Here is a 17,815-nt window from a genome sequence, read left to right on the forward strand (position 1 = left end):
CTTCTGCCTCAACACACTCACACACCTCTCACCCTCAGACCGCAGGCATGTTCAACACACGGCTGTTGTCGTCTGTGGTGCTGGTGCTGCTCGGAGTGGTGCTAGGCGTCAACGTGGCGGTGTTTATGATCTCCTCCTCCTCGGGCTACTGTGCTCACGACCCGTCGGAGACCTTTACCGCCTCCTCGCGGAGTCAGGGTGGAGGTGCTGGGATGAAGAGCCCTGCAGCGGCGGCAGCGAGGAAGCTAGAGTCGCCGTCGGGGGATCCGCTGGCGTCGGCCGTGCCGGTGACGCCAAAGGTGGCAGCAGAAATGGCGGCCAGAGCGCACGCCACGCCTTGCCGCTACGGCGACGACATGGTTACCTTTAAGGGCGAGCGCAACGAGCCGCTCTACCACCAGTACTGCACCGGCCTGGTGGTGCCGACAGAAGAGCATCGCAAAAAGTATGCTGCGCTCGAGGCCGTGCTGGAAAAGGTAGCCATCAACCGCGAGGTGCTGGTGGCGGTGTCGGACGTCAACCCGCTCCGCGGCGGCATGCTCAAGCTGTGGATCGACGGCGTGCTCCGTGCCGGTGTCAAGAACTACCTCATCGTCACTTTGGACGACGAGCTGACCAAGTACTGCAAGGAGAACAACATCAACCACTACTACCGCAAGACGGTGGCGTCCAAGGCCCAGGCCGACCTCGGCGGCAACCACCGAGTGTCGGGCATGAAGTTCCAGATTCTCAAGGACTTTCTGCTCCTTGGCTACCACGTCTTCCTCTCTGACGTTGACATCATTACTCTCCACGACCCGTTCCCCTACCTCTACCGTGACGTCGACGTCGAGTCGCTCTCCGACGGCTTTAACGACGCCACGGCCTACGGCTTTGACGACGTCTTTGACGACCCGGCTATGGGCTGGGCCCGCTTTGCCCACACCTACCGCCAGTTTGTCTACAACTCGGGCCTTTTCTTCATCCGCGCCACCTATACCTCGGTCGAGCTCGTCGACCGCGTCGCCGCTTGGCTCGAGGCCGAGAAGGCCTGGGACCAGGCCGTCTTCAACCTGGTCATCTTCAAGCCCTCGCACGGCCAGTACGTCGGTCTCAACCCCTCGACACGTGTCCTCGATCCCTACGTCTTCATGAACTCGAAGACCTTCTTCACCATCGTCCGCCACAACCCAACCCTCCTCAAGCGCGCCGAGAAGACCCTCTCCATGGCCCACGTCAACTACCACCCGGACAAGTTTGAGCGCCTTAAGGGCCTCTGGGCCTACTTTGTCGAGGGCAAGAAGGACGCCATCTCGCTCGAGCGCTTCCCCAACGGCTCCGAGACTCCCGAGCGCCTCGCGGAGATCCGCAAGGAGGAAGAGCGCAAGCGCAACGGTGGCCGCCGCCGCCTCCTTTCGCTCGCCGCCGCTGCCGTCGGCCACGACGTGGCTATCCCAGCCAACCAGACCGAGCCCATTCCCTTCTACAACTAACCCACACCTGTCCCCATCGCCCTGCAAGCAGCCAGAGGTCTGCTACCGCCTCACCTGTTATGAAACGACCCAGATTGAGGGAGGAGGAGAAGAAAAGTCCAAAAAAGCCTTGCAACCTGTAACCCACGCACAGGCAGCCACAGGCAGCCACAGCCCCCCCCCCCTCGCTACACCCACTACACCTACAACCTCATCCACCTGACTCCCACCCTCCCCCTCCCCCTCCCACACCCACACCCACACCCACCTCCCACCACCTCCCACTTCCTCTCTCAGCAGCATGGGAAAGGGCCAGTCCAAGAACGCAAAGGCGTCTCCGTCAGAGAGCAAGCCCAAGGTTACCGCACCTGGTACGCCACACCTCCACACACACACATTTACCCCCTCCCCTCTCACTCACACACCACTCACGCACGACTCTCTCACGACTCCCTCACGACTCCCTCACTCCTTCTGTAGTGGCCAAGGATACCAAGCGCGCGCTGCGGAAGCTCAACCCAAAGGTGGCTGGTGATCTGGTGGCGGAGACGCGGCTGACCAAAGACGAGGTCTCTGCTCTGCACACCTACTTTCAGCAGCTGGAGAGCCTGGATGGAGTCGACTACTCGGACGGCGTGACACGGGAGACCTTTATCCAGCACTGTCTCAAGGTCGATCTCGGTCATGCTGATGCCGCTGATCGACTCTTCTCGCTCTTTGACGTCGATAACTCGGGCTCGATCGATTTTCGTGAGCTCTGCCTCTTCACCTCGCTCATGGGCCGCGGCTCGACAACCGAGAAGATCCGCTACGCCTTTGCCGCCTTTGATCTCAACTCGGATGGCGCTCTTGACACCGATGAAGTCCGCGGCATGCTGCAGGCCTCGCTCAAGCTCGCCGAGTCGCTTTGCATCGCCAACCGCGAAGAGAGCGAGATCCTCGCCGCAGACTCATCCGCGGCAGAGGCCATCACCAACGACCACGTCGAGGAAGTCTTCCGCGACGTCGACACCAACCAGAACGGAACCATCGAGCTCGACGAGTTCCTCAACGCTGGCACTTCGAACAAGTACATCAAGCGCGTTCTTGACTTTTTCTACATGATCTCGCACCCGGCCTACGTCGACGCCCAACGGAAGAAGAAGGCTGCGCGCGCTGCCGCCAAGGCCCAGGCTGCGACAGTTGAACCTGCCGCCCCTGCCGCCGTCGCTGCCTCTTCTTCGGCTGATCCCCCTGCTAACGCCGCAAGCCCGGCCGACAGCGACTCGGATCTGGACTCCTCCGACTGCTCCGACTGGTCGTCCTTCTACTCGTCATCATACGAGTGATGGTCGCCACGGCATGTCGAGCGCCCCGCCTCACAGAAGCGACCATCTTGAACATAGTGTCGCTCATCCGACCATCAGACAAACGCACATTTGATACTCTGCTGTGTGGCAGGTCGGTCACATGCATCACCTCCAGAGAGGAGAGAGATGGAGAGAGATAGGGCGATACGGCAGACGGTGGCATGGTCACGCCACAGGACTCCACTCGATAGCATGGCCTCACAGGCACATACAGCAACCCAGACCAGAGCCACACAAGCATCGAGTCTGCCCCGCCAAGCACCGGTTCGCTCTGGCATACACGGACTCAATCTCCGACAGAGAAGCGGCCGTCGCGAGCCGCACGCCAGGAGCCGGCATGCCTATCATGCTCCCTTGTAGGCGTACATGTACGAGCGCAGCTCGGAGACGTCGTTCTCGAGCTGCTCGCAGCCGCGCTTGACATACCAAGTGATGGCGCACATGGCAGCGTTGGTGCCGGGTAGCCAGATGATGTGTGTGGGATATGTGACAAAGGCCGAGAACTTATAGCTCCAATACAAGGCCGGGAGCGCGGCAAAGAGGAGCGAGATGGCGAGCCAAGCATCGCCCATGCGTGTGATGTAGAGAGCCGAGGCAAAGAGACCCACTGCTGCCACCAGATGCATGGACACGATGTGGGTGGAGGAGACTGCCGATGAGAGGAAGGCATGTGTCTCTGCCATGTACGGATACAGCACTTGATGAACCGCCAGATAGACAAAGACCGCCGCCAGGGCCGCACAGAGGGTAGCCAGGGCGTTGCGATACACCCCATGGATCCGCTCGTTCTCGGCACGCAGCGTGTCGACAAGCAGTTCTTGCTCTGCTCTCCCAACATGGTAAACACCTCTTGCTGTGTATAAGTCCAAACCCTGCCTCTCCCTCTCCCTCTCCTCCCTGCTTTCCCATCCCGGTAGCCTCGCCCCCACCATGACGTGGCGACTGCGACACGCCGCCACCACCGACCGTGCCCCCCCCCCCTCCCCACCCAAACACACACACACATACACACATAGAGCAACATACGTGTTTCGTCCAGATATCTAGAGTCTTCGAGCATGGTGTCAATGTCGGCCATGGTCGGCCGCGATCGCAGGGTGGTCACCGACGACATGGCGAAGCGTCAGGTGGTTGTCCTTCTCTGGCCATTGTCTTGTCAAGCCAGCCACGTGGCTTGCTGCCGGCCAAAATGGCGTGTGCGGAAGAGATTGATTGACCGTAGGCAACGTGGCAGACATGGTGGTCACCAATGGAACCCTGCAGCCCACACCTCACACGACAGACACTGCTTCGATCCCAGCTTCGGCAAGGACGCCACGCTCACTATTTATATTCACACAAATGGAGACACGGACAGGAACGCAGACGGTGCCAACCAAGCACAGATGAAGAACGAGGCTAATGGTCAAGGATGCGGAGCGAGCCCGTCACAATCTTGTTCTCAAAGACGGCACCGGACGGCACGTCAATGTGCTCGCCGTGCGAGGCGACAATGATGACGGTGCCGCGGAGGGTGATGTCGGAGCCGAGGATGACGTCACCGGAAATCGTGAGGTGGTCGAGCTCGAGCAGGTCAGGCGTGGAGAGGATGCGGCTCTGGTAGCCAGCCATCTTGGAGAACTCTGCGCCGAGCTTGATGACGGGCGGCCCGCCGATGCGAAGCGGCGAGAGAATGAGCGAGCCAGAGACGAGGTCATAGAGGTTGGACTGAACCAGCAGAAGGTCTGAAGTCTTCTTGACCGGGAGGAAGCGCGAGCGCGGAACGTTGACGCCGATGGCACCGCGGAAGTACTCCATGGCTGCGCCGCATGCCTGCTCCAGCTGAATGACCGACGAGCCGTCGCTGAGCGACTTGTTGTTGACAATGATGTCCATGTTGAGCGCATTGTCGTTGACCAGGCGCTTGATGGCCGGCAGCGAGCACCAGAGCGAGTTGGTGTTGAAGATCTTGAACTTTTTGATTGACTTGAACTCCTCGACCTTGTCAGACGGAACCTGGGCAATCTCCAGCAGCTTGGAGCGGCCCTCGTAGGTGATAATGGTGCCGCCCTTGACGTCGGCCTTGGTCTTGTCGGTCACCTCCATGATAAACTCGATGTCGCCGTCGGACGAGACCATCTTGTCCAGGATGGGAAGCGAGACGGTGGCGCCGAGGTTGTCGACGTTGGAGATGAACACAATCTCTTTGCCCATGCTGCGGAGGGCGTCAAGGATGCCTGACCGCTCCAGCGAGGCGTAAACATCGCCGTGCCCGGGCGGGTACCAGTGGGTGCGGTCCGGATCGTCGGCGGTCTGCGGGACCGGCGTGAGCGACTCCTTGAAGATCCGCGGCATGCGCGACTGATTGAACGTCAAAATGTTGACGCCCTCGATACCTTCGTACTTGCGCACAATCCGGAGCGTGTCCTCGTGGGTGTTGAACGAGTTCATCAGAACGAGCGGCACAGAGACCCCGTGCGTCGTGTTGAGGTGCTGGATCTGCCGAACCGTCAGATCGAGGAACGTCTGCCCGGCCCGGACCTCGATCGCAGACTTGGGGCCCACGCAGCCCATGGTGGTCCCGAGTCCGCCGTTGAGCTTGAGCACCGCAAGCTTTGAGAGCAATTCCTTGGGCGGGAGCCGCGCCTCGGCCGCCAGCTCTTCAAACGGGATGACCAGGTCGTCGGCAGGCGGCTGGATCTTATCCCACTTGATCGTCGACCCAGCTTCGTTGAGGTACCGCGAGAAGAGCTTGTGGTACGTCTTGAACTCCTGCTGCATCATAAACTGGTCCTCTGCGTCCTGCGCCGTTGCCAGTAGCTCGTCGAGCTCGGCGCGCATCCGCACGTCCGCCTGATTGTGGAGCTGTCACCGCGTACCCTCTCTCGCGTGAGTGCCCTCATCCTCCTCCCCTTCCCCAGCTCAGTTCAGCCCGCATGACGACATGAGCCGACATGAGCCGACATGAGCCGACTTGAGCCGACTTGAGCCAACATGAGCTGCTCCGAGCGCCACCATGGAAGCCGCCACCACACGGCCACCCGCATCCCCCCACACACACACAAACGCACACACAGACGCACAGACACGCGCAATCACACGAACAAGGGTAGCTACAACAAAGTCAACGAGATCCTCCCATCTCCAACCCCATCACTCATCCCTTTCACCCCTCTCTCTCTCTCTCTCCTCTCACCCTCCCACCCACTTCCCATGCCTCACCCTCGCCCAGCCACGTCACCCTCTCCCTCCTCAGCCACCGGAGCCAACCGCCTCGGCAGTAGAGTCTGACAACAGACGTACGTCGTTTTGGAAGTTGGCTTCTGAAGAGAGTCGACCAAGAGAAGAAGCTGCCATGGTTGTACTGCAGTGAGAGAGAGGGGTTGCCGGCTTAGGGGGGGAGAGGGGGAGGAGGGAAAAGGTGGTGAGTTCAACGGAGGTGAGAGGCTTGTTTGGATGCAGTTGAAACGAAGAAAAACATGTCTTCCGTGACTGGCCCGGATCATACATAGCCATGGTAAGGGGAGTAGCAGAGTCCTCTTGAACCGCCATCATTTAGTGCAATACCTTCGAAATCAATAGTGAGTGTGGTCGATGGGAACGAGGGACGGAGAGAGAGGGACGGCGAGATGCACGACAGTGGCATCAAAGTAGAGGGCGAGGAGCGAGGGAACGTGTTGGATGACATGCAAAGTGCCTGCCCAGTGCAAAGCGCGAGAGATCTTGAAGACTTCCAGCTCGGGGCGTGACTGCAGGAGCAAGAGAATGGCTTCGTCGGTCATGAGTGTCCGCCGCACGTCGAGGTATCGGATGGAGACAAGATGCGGAACAAGGGCGAGCCAGAATTGCGGCGGGACCAGCACGTTGCGTGCGACTGTGAGCGAGATCAGCCGCGAGACTGAAGGCGAGTCAATGAGCGCAGAAATGGCAGAGGCGTCAAATGGGACACCATCCAAGTCGAGGACCCGCAGCGCAGTCACCGACCCCAGGAGCGCGCAGAGCGCCTGGCTGGTGGCCGGCATGAGTTGACCGCGCTGGGCCAGAGGCTCGGAGAGCCGGTGGGAGAGATTGAGAACTTTGAGCGATGCCACGTGTGGCGCCACCGCCAGCTGCGTGAGCGTCTCGACACCAAAAAACACGTTTGCGAGCGAAAGCTCTTCGAGGCCGGATGTGAGTGAGCCCAGGAGGCTGGCCACCGCCGGGTCGGAGAGGTGCGGGCACGACGCAAGCGAGAGCTTTCTCAGAGCCGAAAGCTTTGCCGAGGCCAGAAGCTCCACGCTGGCATCGGTCATCGACCACGCGCACCGCGACAGATCGAGCGAGGTAAGCGACGCCGCCAGCCGAGACGTTGCCGGCGTCGGCACGAACGCCAGCTGCATCAGCGCCCTGCAGTTTGCGCCGCGCGCTACCCACCAGGGCCACCACTCGCTCAGCACCTGGCCCGCCACCAACGCGTCCAAGTCCTTGAGCATCTGGCAGGCAGGCGAAGAGTCGCCCGGATTGGTGCACGCTCCGCGCAGAGTCGCCGGTGCATGTGCGTGGACAAGCCGGCCGACTGCGCCGGCGGCAAGCTCCTCAAGTGACCGCACGTCACCGGCGGCGCGCCGAGCAGCGGCTGCTGCAGGCGGTGGCAGCGCAGGCGCGACGACTGATTGCAAGAGCAGCCGCGGATCGGTGGTAAACTCCGCCGCCGCCGCATGAGAAGCCCGGACAGCAGCTGTCCACTCGGCCGGCGGCGCAGGTGGAGGTGGAGCAGCTGCAAACGACGATGATGACGCCGCCACCGACACAGTCTGCTTTGACTCTTGCCATGCCATCCATCGCAGCTCTTCCAGGCTCTGGCCCGACTCGCCGATGGTCTCGAGCGCGACAACATGCTCGAGACGGACCGGCGGTGAGGTGGCGCCGGTGTACCGCAGCGTGCTCAGCTCGGTCATTCGCCGGCTGCCGGCCGCCACAACGCCCGACCGATGCAGCGACGAGGGGGCGAGCGGGCCAAACGAAAACGAGAATCGCGGCGGGGCGGCTGACGCCGGCGTCGCATCAGCCGCCAGCGCCACGCTCGATGACGACGACGCAGCGTCGTATGTATCATCATCGCACGACGTCTCGCCATCCGTGGTAGCCGCCACAAACGGGTCAAAGTCGAGACCGGGACTTGCAGCCGCAGCACGGCCATGCGATCTTCTCCGAGGCGAGCCGAGCCGCAACGCTGCCGTTCGACGACGGGCACAACCAATCACTTTCGCAGCCGACGCATCGCTTGCAACGTGCTTGGCAGCACGAGCCGACCCGAGCTCACCAGAACTCGACACGGACGTGAGAAGAGGGGTACGTGATGCCAGACGCGGAGACAAGGTACTAGATCGACCGTGGCCGTCTCTAGTGTCCGAGTCGGAGACATGGGCCGTAGAACGGGCCGTCTCGTCGTGAGGGTACCGCGAGGGACGAGGCATGGCGCCCAATTTAGCAGCCACGTGTGAGGGCAGGTCGCGCTCAAGAGCGAGCAAGCCAAGCGCTAGCGACCAAGTACGAGGCGAGTGCTGCAGAGGGTGCACAACCTACACCAAGTGATGGGTAGCGGGTTGAGTGGTTACCGACTCGTTCCACAGCGGCCCGGGCTTGGTCTGAGCCATCGGCGAAGGTTTGGCCTCTGCACTAATTGCAGCCAATCACGGCAGGGACAGGAAGTCTCCGCTTGCCGCGGAAAACCGAAGCAATATCTCCAACAACCCCATACACAACGCACCGGCCTGCGGCACCTCTACTCTACGACAGCACCACAGGGTGCTATGGACTCTTGATCACACCGATGTTCAGACTAGCAGACTGGAAACAAGCACTACTACCGTAGCACCGGTCATGAAGGTGGGCACGGTGACATACAGCTCGGTTGGAAGGGGAATGGATCTGGTCGGGGCGAGGGGGTTCAAGAGTGGGTGTCGGGCCTTGGCAAGCTGTCGAGCAAATAGGACGCAATGGCAAAAAAGTCCCGCATCACTCCGCGACAGCCACAGTTGGGAAAGTGTGGCAGGTCGGCGATGCGCGACAAGAAGGGCCACGTGCGACGATGCGGCGATGTTGGGAGGGTGGCAGCGAGTGCACGGCTGTGTCCACGGCACGCTGGAGGAGGCCGGAGAAGGAAGCGGAGTAAGAGGAACGCATTTACTTGCGCTTGTTCTTGCCGGAGGACTTCTTGGTCTTGCCGCCGATCACCTTCTTGCGGAGGTGGGCGGGGAGGAAGTCGACATCGTCCTCAGTGAGGCCGGCCGGCGCGGTGCCAGCCTCGACCTTGACGGCAGCGCGCTTGCTCGACTTGTTGGGCGACGACGACGATGACGAAAAGTACAGGTAGGCTGCGGTGGCCAGAACCAGGAAGCCTGCGACGTAGCGGAAGGCCGTCGAGGCGTCGAGCAGCGGTGCGGCGTCGACGATGGCAATGGTCGAGTTGTAGGCGGCCGAGAGCCACAGGTTCTCCTCAGCGTCCGAGTAGTAGACGAGGACCATGAGGCCGAACGGGCGCGGGTCAAAGTTCTCGTTGGGCGTGAAGCGGTAGACAAACGAGCCCTCCTCGTTGGGGTGAACAAAGGTGGCGTAACGCCAGGCGGTGTAGTTCTCGACAAAGTAGCCAAAGTCGTTGGGCATGACCAGCGAGGCCGTGATGTACGTCACATTGATCTCGGTGTTGGCACCGTTAGAGACACCGACGACAACGTCGACGGTCTCACCAGGCGGGAACTCCTTGTCCATGTGGTTCTCAAACAGGATCGAGGTGGTCACATCCGGGTGCGCGTACGACTGGACAGCCGCCGCCTCCTCCTCGCCACCGAGCTCGAGGCCAGCCCCGCCGTCCTCACCGTAGAGGTCAAAGTCATCCTCCTCGTAGCCCTCCGCGTCCTGGGCGAAGGCCACCGCTACTCCCCGCATCCGTTCCACTCTCTCCGTGAGCTCATGCCGTTGCCTATGCCATGGTCAACTCCCGCCAGCTACGGCTGCCACCCACAAAAACGAAAAACAAAGAGCTGGCGACCTCTGACCGTCTTTGCCAAGGGGGGGGGGGGGGGGCAACCGAGCTACCCTTCCGCAACACTTGCTCACCAGGTACAAACTCTCTACACACGTGCTGGCTGTCACCCGCTTGCCAACAGCGCACTCTCCCTTGCTCTCGTTGACGTACGCAGCATCGTCGCCGCCACAAGGGCAAGGGCCATCAGCACAACGATAAACGACTTCATACGATCGATCCGCGCGAGTCGAGTGGCTACCACCGCCTCCCGCGCGTCGCCCGGTTGCCGGCTGCTGATTGCCGGCTGCCGGCTGGAGACGACCAACCGCGCGCGGAGCAGACAGCTGTGTCGCGTACATTTGGTGAATGGTGACTGGTCTTGTCAGCCAACTTGTCTGCGTACCATCTCGATGGACACCACTCTCCGGTTAGATGTTGTGGCCATGTTGATATAAAGGCCATGCACTGGCTCGGCACACGAGCAAGTACGAGAGCGGACACGGCTACATCTCTGGCCGCAGCAGAGCAACACCAAGAGAAGGCTGTCGGCGACCGGATGTGTTTGCGATGGGGGGGTTGCTACAAGTCGTCGTCATCTAACAGCCCAGACGTCGAAATGTCCAGATCTTCGATGGAGCCGCTGCCGCCGCTGACGTTGTCCTTGAACGGCGAGGTGCACATGGGGCAGAGGCCCGACTCGAGGATGTGCAGCTCGTAGTCGGCCTCGTGGTAAACGTGGTTGCACGCCGCGCAGGCGTAGACCGGAAAGGCAGGCGTGATGTTGAGGTAGAACTGCGCCCGCATGGCCGGGCACGCCCACTCCCGAACAAGAACCTGCGAGGCGTCGAGCGCCGCAAGGCCAGCACGCGAGATGACAAACGGAACGTACGTGTCTGACGATGTCACCGCCATCAACTGGTCGCCAAACAGCTCTTGCACCAGGCCCCGCGACGAGCCGTCCTCCGGCTCAGCGCCCGAGGCCAGCGACAGCGTCTGCGCCCCGCCGTCGCCGCGAGCCGACTCGCGCCACCGCCGTGACGACCCACTACCGCCGCTACTGTTACCAACACTGTTCCCGGGCAGGGTGAATGTCGGCACAGCCGGCGCGTCAGCTTCCAGCTGCGCAGCCGCGAGCTTGCGCGCCAACGGCGTCTTGGCAAGCGAATCTGTGCGGATGAGATCCTTGGCGGCGTCGGCGGAAATCGAGTCCGGGAGGACAAACTCGACAAGCGGGAGCGTGTCGAACGAGTAGAACGAGACCTGGAACTCGTGGTGGCACGTGGCACACGCCCCGTTGCGCGGGACAAGCGCATTGAGCGCCCCACAGCGCGCACACCGCGGGTGCAGGTCGCGCAGCGTCGGCTCATCATTGAGCTTGCTCCGCGTCGCAATTGCCATCGCGTCGAGCTCGTACAGCCACTTGGACGGGACAACCAGCGCCGTCAGCTTGTCGAGCGTCGACCGCGCCAGGTTGTACGCCCCGCAGTCGAGCCCAAGCCGCGCGAGCGCAATAAGCGTGTAGACTTTGGAGACTCCGCGCGGCGCGACCCGCTCGATTCGAGTGAGCAGGTAGCGGGTGATGTTGAAGACTGCGTCCTGCGAGCCGAGGTGCGGGTTGAATGGCTCGTCAATGTACGCCGACACAAACTGGAACGCGTAGTAGATCTCGGCCTTGTAGTAGTAAACGGAAAACTTCTTGAGCTTCTTCTTGTCGCTTGACGACAGGCTCGAGACCTCGGACTTGACCTCGGAAAGGTACTGCATGCCGAGCCACCAGTAGTAGTGCGCAGCGGGGCCGAACCGGCGCTCAGAAACCGCATTGGTGATGAGCGCCTCAAGAAGCTTGATCGACTTTTCACGCGAGCCCGACTTGCCCAGCGCCTTGATGGCCGCCTCAAACTCGTCGCGCTCCAACAGCCACTCGGCATACGGCACGTACACATCCTGCGCGTACGCCGGCACGTCGGCAACAACCGCAAACGCCTCTTTCCAGTGCGCGAGCTTGACATGCAGCTCGACGAGCGACTTGACGTCCCCAAGCTTCTCGTACGCCTCCAGCGCCGCCTCGTACTGCTCGTGGGCGCGCAAGAGCTTGGCTGCCTCGCGCAATGGGCCCTTTTCCTGCGCCGAGAGTCCGCCCACTACCTGTGCCAGCATGTCCAGCTTGTCGCCAGTTGAGCCGCCCGCAGACTCGGCAAGCGCCTCGGCAATGGTCGACACCACCTTATCGTGCTGGCCCGACGAGTGGTACAGCTCGACCAGCGCCCGCCAGTCGCCCGAGCCGACCACCGATGCCTCGCGCTTCTTCATCAGCTGCTCCATGGGAATGCCGTATTTGGCCGCCACCTGCTCAGCCTCGTCGAGCTCGCCGAGGTCGACGTACATGTCCAACGCAAGCTGTGGCTTGTTGGCCCGCTGGTACAGCTTGCCCGCCTGCGCAATCTTGCCCTGAAACGCCAGGATGTGAGCCATCAGCACCGAGTCGTCGGCACCTTGAATCGCCGCCTGCCGCTCGATCGAGTCTACTAGCTCAATGTACCGCAGCTCGCGGATGCGGGTAAAGGCCTTGCGTGCAATGCCGAGCTCGAGATTGATGAGCGCGTCATGCGCGAGCCGCGACCAGTCAGCCTCGGTTACGCCCAGGCACGCCACGGCGTACGCGTTGCCAAAGTCCTTGACGCTCAGATACTGGTGCAGCGGGCCCGACTGCGGGACCTCGATCGGCTTCATGGCCAGTGCGTCGAGGCAGAACAGCCGCGAGCCCATAAAGCCGACCACAAACCCATTCTGCTTCCGCGGAATGGCCGGAAACTTGCCGGCCTTGACAAAAATGGTCTCGCTCCGCGTCGAGTACGCGAGCATGTCTTCGTGGTGGGCGTTAAAGGCGACCGAGTTGACGTCGGCCTCGCTAAACTCGAGCTCGCCCGATGTCACGCTGTACACCATGAGGTTGTGGTGCTCATCCACAACCGCTAGTCGCATCCGTGACTGTGAAAGGTCCAGGCACCGGATCGACGCGCCCTGGTCGATGAGCTTGACCGGGAATGGCGAGTTGACAAAAACCTTGACCACCTCGCCCGACCGCATGCCCACAAGCAGACCCTCGCCGCCGACCGGCCCGCCCAACACCTTGACATACCGCACCAGGGATGCCAGGTTCCACTCGCGGAGCCGACTCCCGTCAAAGCCAAACATGACCAGCGACCGCTCGTGGCAGAGCACCACGTGCTCGGCTGTCACCACAAGCAACGAACACTCAGTCTTGCCCACATCGAGCCGCGCCAGCTCGCGGAACTTGATTCCGTCGCCGTCAGACTCGGAGCCGCTGTCAGCGTCCGACGCCTCCATGTCGCCAGCCTTGAGCGCCGACGGCACAGTGCCCGGCAAGTGGACGCCATCCTCGGTCCCGTACAATTCGTACACTACAACGCTCGACGGCGTCTGGACCGCAAGCCGCGAGGTGTAGACCGCGAGTTTGAGCACATGGTCGCGGACAGGCACCAGCGTCTTGTCTTCGGTAATGAGATCCTGAACCGTCACCGACGTCATCGCCTTGCGCGCCGCGTACGTCTGCTGATGCAGGCCGTGGACCGTTGAGTAAGTCACATCGTGGAGCGAGATCGAGCCGTCGGCTGTTCCGATGGCAACCGCCGAGGTCTCGGCCCGATGCGCCGCCGCCCACACCCACCCGTCACGGCCCACAACCTCACCGAGCGCCACCCCCTCTCGCGAATACAGCGAGAGCGCAGAGTTGGAACCGCCAATGAGCATATACTCGTCGTCACCGTTCCAAAACGCCAGCGACGTCGGGTCAAAGCCGAGCTCGACCTCGCGCCCAAGTTGGCGCCCGGTCACCGAGTAGAACGAGAGCTTCTGCGACCAGTCGCCGACCGCCAGCACCGGCGAGCCCACCAGCGACGGCCGCCACGCAAGGCACCACACCGGATCGGTTCCGCGCGAGACGCTGACCACCTCCTCGCCGTCCTTGTTGCGGATGGAGAGCGTGCCGTCCCACATGCCGAGCGCAAGGTTCTGCCCATCGGGCGTCCACGCGCACGAAACCACCCGCGATGAGACCTTGGTCTTGTCCACCTCGTTGCGCTCCGGCGACCAAAGGCCAAAGTCCGAGCCTGTGCACGATGCCAGCTGCTGTGAGACCGGGTTGTACGCCATGCAGTAGACCGGCTCGTGGTGCTTGTACCGCAGAATGCCCTGCAGCTCCGAGGTCCAGATGATAACATGCTTGTCAGCCGAGCCTGAAGCAAACCGCGTCCCATCACGCGAGTAGGCGACACAGTACACCGGGGCCTTGTGGCCCTTGAGGCCCTTGACCAGCTCGCCTGTGTCCATGTCGTACACCAGCACCCGGTGGCCCACTGCCGCCACCAGGTGCGGACCCGTCGGCTGGAACGCCACTCCGTAGATAGGCTGGCCCACTCCCTCCATGTTCCGCTACCCCCACTCCCCCCCCCCGGTCCACCACCACAGCCACACACACTCCATGAGTCCTCCCCCCTCCCTCCCCTCTCGACCCTCTCGACCCTCTCGACCCGCGCCTCTCGACCCTCTCGACCCGCGCCTCTCGACCCTCCCGTCTCACCTTCCCCCTCTTGCCCCCCTCCCCTCCCCGCCTCCCTCCCCCCTCCCCACCACCACCACCACCCACATACCACCTTGTTGTCCCACACCACTTGTGAGCTCATGGTTACTCCCTCCTTGAGCCCTTTGCTCCTGTCTTCAAGAGCAGAGCGGTGGTTAGCCAGCTCCCGCTGCCGCCCCTGTCAGGAGTCCGGCTGCTGGGACTGACTTGGCGCGGAAACAAGCTTTGCGCGAACAAACTGGTATGTCTGATCGTGGTGATGGCGACGATGTCAACGATGGCAACGATCGGGAACGGGAATGAAGAGGGAAAGAGGGTGAGAGGGGGGGGGGGGGGGTAATTAGCTTTTGCTAACCGCAAGCGCGCGTATGACTACCGTCACGGTCTTGGTTGAGATCAAGTCCAAGGGCCAGGCCAGATCCCAAGCAGCAATCAGACTGATGGCAGGCGGTTCAGCAGGACAAATAGCACCTTAGCAGTCCGGATAAGAGAGAGGGGGATACGGCGCGGCGAGATCAGTGATGAAAGTTTCGATGTGAGGAGAGTCACATGTGGCGGGTGTGACGCCGGGCCAAGTTGTACGAGGCCAGGGTCGGAGGCAGAGGCGAAGGCAATGGCAGAGGCAGAGAGGCCAAGCACTGCACTCCCAGACAAGGCCAACAAGCAGCAAGCGCGTTCAAGCACAACAGTAGTGGACTCTGTGGTGAGCAGCGATGCCGGCTCTGGACATTGTGGTGCTGGACGTCATCTATGGGGCTCTGGTGCTAGCTATCCTCGGCCAAGGCGCACGCATCATGTACTACAGGTACGGAGATAGTGTGGGCAAGGAGCACCACAGCACAGGCATACAACCACACACCCCTCACACTTACACACACTCGTGCACTCTCCCACACACCATCCACTCACCGTGCTGGTCCCCTCATTCATGTCTACAGACACCGCAAGCTCTCGTTCCAGGTCGGCTTCCTCCTCCTCGCCGGCTGCTGGGCCTCGCTCCGGTTTATCTTCTTCACCGCCTTCCTCGCACGCTCAGGCAACCTCTCGCAGGCATTCACCGCCATCATCTACTGGGGTCCGCCCAATTTTGAGTTTGCTACCGTCTCGCTCATTGTCCTCCACTACGCCATCAACATTACCCACGGCCTGCGGAGACAGAACGCACGCGCTATCGTCCGCAGATACAAGGTCATGTACACAGCCGCCAACACGGTGCTGTTTATCCTTGCCGTGGCATGGATCATCATCTCACTCACTTCAGAGTTCTCGACATCTCAACTCCTGACTGGCCGGCTCGTCTTTACCGCCGTCGCCATGTGCTCGCTTGTCCTGGTTCTTGCCGTCTTCTCGTGGAAGTTCTTCAAGCTCCTCCGCGATCCATCGGTTGTGCTCCCGTACCAGCAGCGGATGTCGGCGTCCAAGGCACACATGAGCCTCATGGTTGTTGTCCTGCTTGTGCTCTTTGTGACTCGCGTTGTCTACGACATTCTCTCGGCCTTGCACGTCGTCATCATCCAGTTCAACTCAGAGACGACCGACGGCGAGTCCCTGGTAGCCGTTGGTGCCTTTTTGGCGTGGGAAGTGGTGCCTATTGCCATTGTGCTCATGCTCTTCCGGCACATCCCCAAGCCTGCGCCGGCGCTCAAGCTCACCGAGCACATGCAGGCGATGGCCTCGCGGATCGGCCCGGCATCGACACCGCCCGCCACCTCGCCCATCTCGGTCTCGGTCAACCACGAGCGCCAGGCCCATCCGTCAGAGTCGTCGCCGCTGTTGGCAGGCTCGGCGGCGTCACCGTACAACAGCGCCAGCCACGGACCATCGACCCTGGCTGCTCCGCGTGCCAGCCCCTCGGCTGGCCTCTCGCCAGGCGTGGCGTCGTCTGGCGGCTCGTTCCTCGCAGTCTCGCCCGACCCAGTCCCCATCGTCCAGCCAAACTCGGCCATGTCGGCAGCTCTTGCCGGCCCGGTCAGCTCGCCACAGCTGCCTGCAAATAATGCAGCCGCTTCGCCCTCCGCTGTCGCCGCCTCGGCTGCTTCCTACACCATGGCCCGCTCCTCGGACCGAGCTCTGTTTGGTAACCCGATGCGCTACGACTCGGACGTCGAGGACCACGGTACTGCTGCTGTGGCCTCGAGCATTGGTTCGACCAACGCGCTTGGCACCTCGATTCCCGACGGCGGCACCAAGCCATCGTCGCTCTCGCTCTTCTACGGCCCAGGCTCGGTCACCCCGACACGTCCGTACATGATGCTGCACTCTTCAACCTCCCCGCTCTACCCGCCGTCACAGACTACCAACGCCCCGGCACTGTATCCACCGTCGCTGTATCCTAATCCAGCACCACCAGCATCGTCTGCCACAGCACAACAGCAGCAACAGCAGCAGCAACAACAGCAGCAGCAGCTGCAGCAGCAGCAATAGTCATGCCGCAAGGAGAGTCGATTTATCGGGACAAGTAGCGTGCTAGCGCTGGCTTCACTCCCACTTCTTCTTGATCTGGAACGCCCACTCCCACTCGAGGTGGACCTGCTTGTCGTCGTCCATAAACTTGGAGTACGCCTTGTACTTGCCGCGAGCAAGCATGCCCGACGGGGCGGTCTCAGTCGGGAACTCAAACTCGATGACCTCGGGCTTGGGCGCGTACGAGCCGATCATGTGGATCTGGTTGTCGACCTTGACACCCTTGCGCTTGACAGTGGTGATGAACTTGAGGCCCAGAACCGTGTCGTTCTGCACCCGGAACTTGACCCGGAGGTTATAGTCGCAGCCCTCCTTGATGATGATCGGCGATGACTTCATGGCCTCCACGCCCTCCTCGGTCGAAAAGTCGAACACGATCGGGTCACGGCCCTCGGACATGAATGCAAACTCGGAAATGACCACCACCCGCGGATCATCCGTCGCTATCACCGTCATCATCGTACCCATCACACGCACCCGTCACATAGACCCAAGCCCCGCCCGACCACGCACCGCCACCCCCACTCGTTCATAAGTACCCTGCAGCCCGCTCGTCCACATCCATCGCACACCCTCCTCCTCACCAATCCCAACCAGCCCAGCATGTCTAACATGCAACTTGTGATACAGCTTCCTTCCCCCCCCCCCCCTCCACCCTGCCCCCGCCCTTCCCCCTCCCCCCCCTCTCTACCAGAGGGAAGAATTTCTCCCGAACACAGGCCACCGCCACCAGCATGACATACCACCCTCGGCAACACCCTCGAGCAGCTGGGCCTTCCAGCTACACAACCCCATGCATAATGAGCAGCGTTAGTCCATGCCAATACCCACTGTCTCTTCTCCCCTCCCTCGCCCAGGCCGCCCCCCTCCTCCCCCCCTCCCCTCCCCCCAAAGCAGCGGGGCAAGTCGTGAGCGGGAGTCACTACCACCCCCCACCCCCTCCACGCACACCCGCAAAGGAAGATAA

General features: G+C 61.8%; 8 protein-coding genes across 8 annotated transcripts in view; 3 read left to right on the forward strand and 5 right to left on the reverse strand.

Annotated features, from left to right (window-relative positions):
* Positions 1–23: 23 nt before the first annotated feature.
* On the forward strand, positions 24–1,579 carry AMSG_04240 (glycosyltransferase family 77 protein). The gene has a single exon (XM_013903567.1). It carries the CDS (start codon positions 48–50, stop codon positions 1,470–1,472), a length of 1,425 nt encoding a protein of 474 aa, XP_013759021.1. The 5' UTR covers positions 24–47; the 3' UTR covers positions 1,473–1,579.
* A 111-nt stretch (positions 1,580–1,690) lies between these two features.
* Positions 1,691–2,878, forward strand: AMSG_04241 (potassium channel interacting protein). Its single transcript, XM_013903568.1, has 2 exons — positions 1,691–1,822; positions 1,932–2,878. The coding sequence occupies exons 1-2, from the start codon at positions 1,753–1,755 to the stop codon at positions 2,777–2,779; spliced, it is 918 nt and encodes a 305-aa protein (XP_013759022.1). The 5' UTR covers positions 1,691–1,752; the 3' UTR covers positions 2,780–2,878.
* On the reverse strand, positions 2,054–3,923 carry AMSG_04242 (uncharacterized protein). Its single transcript, XM_013903569.1, has 2 exons — positions 3,827–3,923; positions 2,054–3,623 (listed from the first exon to the last, which is right to left on the reverse strand). The coding sequence occupies exons 1-2, from the start codon at positions 3,912–3,914 to the stop codon at positions 3,145–3,147; spliced, it is 567 nt and encodes a 188-aa protein (XP_013759023.1). The 5' UTR covers positions 3,915–3,923; the 3' UTR covers positions 2,054–3,144.
* Positions 3,924–4,198: 275 nt separating this feature from the next.
* AMSG_04243 (UDP-glucose pyrophosphorylase 2) lies at positions 4,199–7,716 on the reverse strand (the record flags this gene model as incomplete). Its single annotated transcript, XM_013903570.1, has 2 exons — positions 4,199–5,644; positions 6,403–7,716. The coding sequence occupies 2 exons, from the start codon at positions 7,714–7,716 to the stop codon at positions 4,199–4,201; spliced, it is 2,760 nt and encodes a 919-aa protein (XP_013759024.1).
* Positions 7,717–8,926: 1,210 nt separating this feature from the next.
* On the reverse strand, positions 8,927–9,990 carry AMSG_04244 (signal sequence receptor; the record flags this gene model as incomplete). Its single annotated transcript, XM_013903571.1, has 2 exons — positions 8,927–9,693; positions 9,957–9,990. The coding sequence occupies 2 exons, from the start codon at positions 9,988–9,990 to the stop codon at positions 8,945–8,947; spliced, it is 783 nt and encodes a 260-aa protein (XP_013759025.1). The 3' UTR covers positions 8,927–8,944.
* A 338-nt stretch (positions 9,991–10,328) lies between these two features.
* AMSG_04245 (Ift122 protein) lies at positions 10,329–14,507 on the reverse strand. Its single transcript, XM_013903572.1, has 2 exons — positions 14,456–14,507; positions 10,329–14,237 (listed from the first exon to the last, which is right to left on the reverse strand). The coding sequence occupies exons 1-2, from the start codon at positions 14,486–14,488 to the stop codon at positions 10,365–10,367; spliced, it is 3,906 nt and encodes a 1,301-aa protein (XP_013759026.1). The 5' UTR covers positions 14,489–14,507; the 3' UTR covers positions 10,329–10,364.
* A 531-nt stretch (positions 14,508–15,038) lies between these two features.
* Positions 15,039–17,016, forward strand: AMSG_04246 (uncharacterized protein). Its single transcript, XM_013903573.1, has 2 exons — positions 15,039–15,190; positions 15,324–17,016. Exons 1-2 carry the CDS (start codon positions 15,099–15,101, stop codon positions 16,807–16,809), a joined length of 1,578 nt encoding a protein of 525 aa, XP_013759027.1. The 5' UTR covers positions 15,039–15,098; the 3' UTR covers positions 16,810–17,016.
* Positions 16,816–17,815, reverse strand: part of AMSG_04247 (RHO protein GDP dissociation inhibitor containing protein) — a 1,360-nt gene continuing 360 nt past the window's right edge. Inside the window, exons 2-3 of the mRNA XM_013903574.1 lie at positions 17,592–17,629; positions 16,816–17,291 (exon numbers count right to left, since the gene is read on the reverse strand). Coding sequence (XP_013759028.1) covers positions 16,864–17,291; positions 17,592–17,629 — 466 coding nt within the window. The 3' untranslated portion in view covers positions 16,816–16,863. The remainder of the gene's footprint in view (positions 17,292–17,591; positions 17,630–17,815) is intronic.

The sequence above is a fragment of the Thecamonas trahens genome (assembly GCF_000142905.1).
Source record: "Thecamonas trahens ATCC 50062 unplaced genomic scaffold supercont1.17, whole genome shotgun sequence".
NCBI lineage: Eukaryota > Apusomonadida > Apusomonadidae > Thecamonas > Thecamonas trahens.